The sequence below is a fragment of the Talpa europaea genome (genome assembly GCF_964194135.1).
Source record: "Talpa europaea genome assembly, chromosome: 9".
NCBI lineage: Eukaryota > Metazoa > Chordata > Mammalia > Eulipotyphla > Talpidae > Talpa > Talpa europaea.
The window spans coordinates 38,118,049-38,124,048 of NC_140076.1; the positions used below are offsets into that span (position 1 = coordinate 38,118,049).

The 6,000-nt window shown below is 54.5% G+C and overlaps 1 protein-coding gene across 1 annotated transcript in view; it reads right to left on the bottom strand.

Moving 5' to 3' along the window:
- The window catches only part of WWC1 (WW and C2 domain containing 1), a gene marked incomplete at both ends in the record, with an annotated part of 152,280 nt that extends 147,141 nt beyond the window's left edge, over positions 1-5,139 (bottom strand). The window contains one exon of the mRNA XM_084243467.1: positions 5,021-5,139. Within this exon, the coding sequence (XP_084099593.1) occupies positions 5,021-5,139 (119 nt within the window). The remainder of the gene's footprint in view (positions 1-5,020) is intronic.
- Positions 5,140-6,000: the final 861 nt, after the last annotated feature.

Sequence of the window (6,000 nt, forward strand, 5' to 3'; positions counted from 1 at the left end):
CAAAGAATTTCAGTAGACCGCTGAATTGTGCTGTGGTTAGAAACAAGGTTCTGGGGTCGTTTTTGCATCTCATTTCCACAAATGCTGAGTGTCTTTCTCCACACTTAGCTTCTCTGAGCCTCAGGTTCCTCAAGAGGGTAACTATACCTATTGCCAGGGCTCTTATGCGAATATCTATAAAGAAATCCCCCTTGAGCAGATCTCAGCAGACCACTGAAGACAGCAAATGCTCAATCATTATTTCCCGTCTCCTTTATAGGGGGCCACAGAGCTCAGGATGAGCAGTTTCTGGATTAATCTATTTAGGAGTTATCAACCTGAGATCCATCAGCCCCCTGAAAGTATGTGCTAGAAACTGAGTCTGTACTTTTCTCCTGGAAATATTTTGAAAATCTTTGTCAGATTCTCATAAGTGTCTGTGATAGGAAGGAGGGTGTCTGATCTTTTGACTACCACAGACCCATATAAATTATATCATACCATGTAAGTTATTTCTGAAGTAACAGGGCTAGCATAAATTCCTCCTGACTCTCTCAACCTGGTCTCTCAGTCATGTGGGGCTCCGGCACTTATCACAGAACCAGTAATTGAGCCAACAGAGTTTGCAGGTGGTTTTCTAGAAGAAGGTCTGAACTCAGACCTCAGACCGAGCAGTAGTCATGCTTCAGGAACCTTCTCTGGTGGGGCCAATTCCAACAATCCATTCTTCCTCTAAGAACAAGCTGTATATTTGTTTTTGCATACACTAATGTTAAATACACATGGAGTCTTTGCCCTTTGCTGGGTGCTCCCAGCAGCAATAGTGTTTCTGATAAAGGAAACCTGCTTAAGGGCTGCACGGGCCTGGTCTGCAGCACCTGACTCCCGATGGGCCTGTGGTCCTCCCTGACTGGCCTGGCCTCAGAAAAGAGTCTGTGGTGCAGCTGGAGCCTTTGGCCCAGTAGGCAGGGCCCAGGCTGCCCACTGGACCCTCTCTGGTTGTCCCAACAACCACCCTCAGGAATTTCGGCCTCCCAGTCTTGCCCTGGGTGAGAAGGGGAGAGAGTTGGCAAGGCTGGCCGCCTGGCTGCTCTTCCAGCCCCCTGGTGAAAGGGGAAGCTGAAAACTGGATTCCCTACCCCCAGCAGCCTCGCCGGACAGCACACAAAACAGCTCAGCCCCAGAGGGAGGAATGTGCCAAGACATTCTTCAGGGTTGGTAACCCGAGACGCTATTTTGTTCTCGGTGGCTAAGAAATCACTTTTCTGACTGAAGGACCATTTGACTTACTTGTTTTAAATTCAGGAGAATGGGCTGGAACCTCCTTGATTCAGGTAAGGAAAAAGCCAATACAGATACAAATGCAAATATACACACACATATACATACTTAAGGAGAATTCTTTTAATGTGAATTTTTTGTTTCACAGCATTAACTAGTCACAGAGATGTAACTTCTTCGGCAGAATTTATCTCTCCTGTCTTACTCCACCCCCCAACCCCCAAAAGTCTGGATCTTTTCAGCTTTCTTTCTCCTTCTCTTTCTCACAGTCACCTCTGTCTACTCCTCCCCATCTGGCACGGAGTCAATCCAGGTATGGAGAGGCCAAGGAGTCTGAAATCATACCTGAGGGCTGGCAGGGTCTTTGAAAGACCATCTAATCAACATACTTCCCTCACCAACTGAGCACCAGTAGCTCAAAGGAGTCCAGCAATGTGCCTGAGGTCACACAGGCAGGCACTACAAGGCAGAAATCCCTAACAGGGTATGTAGGAGGGAAAGTCCCAAAAGCCACATGTGTATGGTCTGTGCTCAGCTCTTTCCCAAAACATTCAAAACTGGCCAACCACAATAGTGACTCCACACAGCCCAAGTGGTGGGCTAATTCGGGATCCAGAAGTATAAAGACAGCGTTAAAAACCACTGACTTACAAGCTGAAGAGCATCTGATCACTCAGTTCAGTGCCAGTGTGCTCTTCACCCCTCTCCAATCTTGCCAATGTGCTCAAATCAAAGGCCTGTTGCTGGGCAGGCCATAGTATGGAACTGAAATATAATGGCATCGGGTCTCTCTCCCCTTTGTATTTTTTAAGCATCTCTTCTACTTTTAACAATAGACTAGTTTTCCATTTGAGAAATTCAAAAATTCTTAAATTGAGTTGATGTAAAGTAGTATCACAAGTGGATGCAGAAAAAAAAAATATGACCCTGGGCCACCCCAAATTAAAATTTGGGAAATTATGCCCTGGACAAATCAATTCCCCCCTAGAAGCTATCCTCTTCCAAGGGTAAGCATTACTGTTATTTGCCAAAACCAAACCAGACCAAACTCACAGATGCAAAGAACCAAATGGTGGTTGCCAGAGGGGAAGGGGGTGGGGTAGGCTAAATGGGTGAAAGATAACAAAAGGTACAAACTTCCAATTATAAAACTAAGATGTCAGGGCCTCTCTGGGGGCGCAAGGGGTTAAGTTATAGCACTATGAAACTATGTGCAGCCACAAGTTCAATCCTCAGCCAGGGAGCTGACCCATATGGCACAGCAGACATCTCCTGTCTCGCCTGCTGCTCCCCTCAGCAGTGTATTTCAGTAGATCTGCCTGTTCTGCTTCCCACTCTGTCTCAGGTGAATCCTCTCACCTCCCTGCACCTCTGGCCTGCACCCCAGCTCTTGTATGCATAAATAAATAAATCTTTAGGAAAAAAATAAAATAAAACAAAGATGTCATGGGGGTGGCAATGTACAGCATGGGGACGACTGTCACTAGCACTGTGAAATATTCAGGATAGTGGTGAAGGCTGCACAGTACTGTGAAAACAAGCCACTAAATTGTACTATCAAAAATGGTTCAAATGGTAAACTTTATGTTGTGTGTATTCTATCAAAATTTAAAAGAGAATTACTGTTGTTTGAGAAGCTTTTGCAACTGTATTATCCTCCAGAGCCCAGAGTTGTCCCCATAGGCATGGATAGCCTGGCATGGGGCTATCCTAGCTCTCTGACACCCAGCTAGTGACAGCACTCCAGCCTTAGTAAGCAGCCAGGACCCACACTAGGAGAGGCACGAGCTTGAACTTCTGTCTGTTCTAGGAGAAGACAAGGGAAAAAGAGCTGCCCAGGGCCTCCCTGGTGGCGCAGTGGTTGAGCGCTGGGTTGCGAAGCTGCCCGCAGCCTCTGCAGTGCCGGTTCGATCCCCGGCTGCTCCCCGGCCACCTGAGGAGGGTCCCACATGCCGTGTAGACCTCTCCTGCCACCCGCTGCTCCCCTCAGCAGTGTACTTCGGTCCTTCTGCCTGCTCTGCTCCCCGCCCTGGCTCTGGTGAATTCTCTCACCCTCCCGCGCTTCTGACTGTACCCAGTGCTTATAAATAAATAAATAAATCTTAAAAAAAAAAAAAAAGAGCTGCCTAGTTCACCACCACAGTAACAGAGACCCTGGGATAACCACTCGTGGGGTGGGGGTGGAAGTGAGTCAGGAAGACAGGTTTGGAGGTTAAAACTGCAGAGCAGATCAAAAGAACTTGGTGTAAGGCAGAGCAGGCAGAAAGGCACAAATACTTGAGAAAATCACCCTCTGGACCTCAAACTTGCTCTCTCTTTAAACCCAGATCGGTCTGGGTTCTGATCTTCTCTGTTGCTTCCAACTTTTAAGAATTCCTCTGTTAACTCCTGCCTTACCAGGCGAACTAAAAATGTGACAGATAGGGAAACTGAGGCTCAGAGGTTAAAGCTCTAATCCAAAGGACACTCTCTAGCACTAAACACTTCTCTTCCAGATGACACTGGTGAGCAGGAACACACTAACTGGAATGAATGGACTTAAGGGCTCACAGGAAGGACTGGGAATCAATCCACATTTCTTTATACTCTTTCTTAACTCTCACCTTGCTACACTCCCCATCCTGGACTTCTGGGAACCTCCATCCCAACCCCACCAAGATGAAGGATCCAAAAAGTCACCTCCATTGCTTCCAAGTCACCTCCATTGCTTCCTAGTCACCTGCAGCCCAAGGTCACACTGACTAGGTGAAAATTCCACATTCCTGAGATATTTTGACCTCAGACCCAGGCTACAAAGAACAACAAAGTCGTCCCAGAGGATGGTCTTCCCCTCCTGCCCCCAAAGAAATGTCAAGCAGTAAAAACCCACAAAAAGTCTGGAAGCTAAGAGCTTCACCAGCCATGGAAGACTCCACCTGCCTCCGCATTAAAAAAAAAAAAAAATTTTCTTGCTTAGCCTGAGTGGTGCCCACCAAGGTCAGGAGGCGTTTGTGCTGGCCTGAGGTGCACGGTCGCTCTGGACCCCAGAGGACATAAGCGAGGTGACAGAGGCCACGGACTGGGCATTATGGGACGCCCTCTCACCTCCATCTACATCCTAACAGCTTCCAAGTTGCTGTGAGATTCTTGGAGAACCAGTCTCCCCTATCAGCCCTCCCCTGCACCTTCCTTTCCTTCCCACTCCCGGCCTCCAGGCTCTCTGGCTACTCCAGGGCTCGCAGCTGAGTCTTGGAGGCACCTGTCAAATATCACACTCCGGCTGCCTCCCCTCCGACCAGCGCCCTGCTCCAGCCACCTCCACTGTCCAGCGTCCCTACTACCCCTTCCAAACCAAATGCTTTCCCCACCAGCCCCCCCACCATCCTGGGGAAAGCCTCCCCGGGAAGCCCCAGCATCTGGCCTACGTCGCTCCCCACTCTCTGGCACGACCTCTCTTCCTAAAGGGGGCGGGGGCGGGGCTAGAGCTTAAGGTCAAAACTCTGGGCAGGTGCCGGCAGGGGCCTAATCCTGCATTTGGGGATGCAGGTGGGGTACCCTGGGCCAGCTCCCTGGCCGGCCCCCTCCCGGTCATCCACCCCAGCAGGACGAGCCCCGCAGAAGCGGGGGAGGTGTAGACTCTGAAGAAAGCGCAAGGGGTTCCTAGAGTCCCCCATTCTGCCTTCCCCCCACCTCACCTGCCCAGCCCTCGCTGGTGGTCCCTGGGGCCGGAGGGGGCCGAGGCCGGGTTGGGGGGTTGGGGGAGCCCTCCCGGGGGCCCTACCTGTCCCGCGGGTCGATCCAGCTGGTGGTTCGGCTCGTGTGGTCTATGTAGTAGACCTTGCCGTCGAAGTCGCGCGCCTCCTCCCAGCCCTCCGGCAGGGGCAGCTCCGGCCGGGGCATCTTCTCCAGCGCGGCCCGCGCTCCCCCATGCAGCTCCCGGGCGCCGCGGGGGCCCCGGCTCAGCGGCTCCGGCCGGCTGTACCCGGCTCGGGCGGCCGCCGAGGCACCATGATGGGGGAGGGGGTGGCGCCCGCGGATTGGGGGGCCTAGTGGGGGCCGGCCGGGGTGGCGCCGCTGTCCATGCGGCCCTGCAGTGCCGGCCCGGCGCCGCCCGCTCCTCCGGCCGCCGGCCTCTCACGCTGCCATGTGCGGCCGCCGCGGCGCGGTGCGGGCCCGGGTGCGCGCCCGGCCGGCGGGGCAGAGCGAGCGGGGCGCAGCAGCCGCCTGCCCTCCTCCCGCGCGCGCGCTGCGCCCTCCACGCGCCGCCGCTCTTCCGCCCCCCGCGCCCGCGCGCCGCCGCCCCTGCTCCCCGCGCCGCGCGCCGCGCTCTGCGACTCCTGCCTCCGCCAGGTGCGGCTCGGGCGGCGCAGGTAACCGCGCTGCCCCGGAAACGGGAGGCGGAGCGAGGGGCGCCTGGATTCCCGGGTCCCCTCCCGCCCCCTGCGCCTCGAGGGCGGGTCCTACGGCCCGAGACGCGCCCCCTCGCGGGACAGTCCGAGCCGCTCGCCGCCCCTTCGCGGCCCCTGGCCGGGGAAGGGAGGCCGCCCCGCGCCGCGTCCCGGACCCGCCGCGCAGCCGCCGGAGGGCAGCGCCGAACCCGCGCTGCTCGGTCTTCCCGGCGCGCCTGGCCCTCCGCTCCCCGGTGTCCCCCGCGAGGCACAGGTGGCCCCCAAATCTTACGACGCCTCCCTGCTCTGTCCTGTAGACGCAGGAGGCAGGCAAGAAGTGGTTAAATGGAAAGAGTCTTGCAAATCCGGGAAC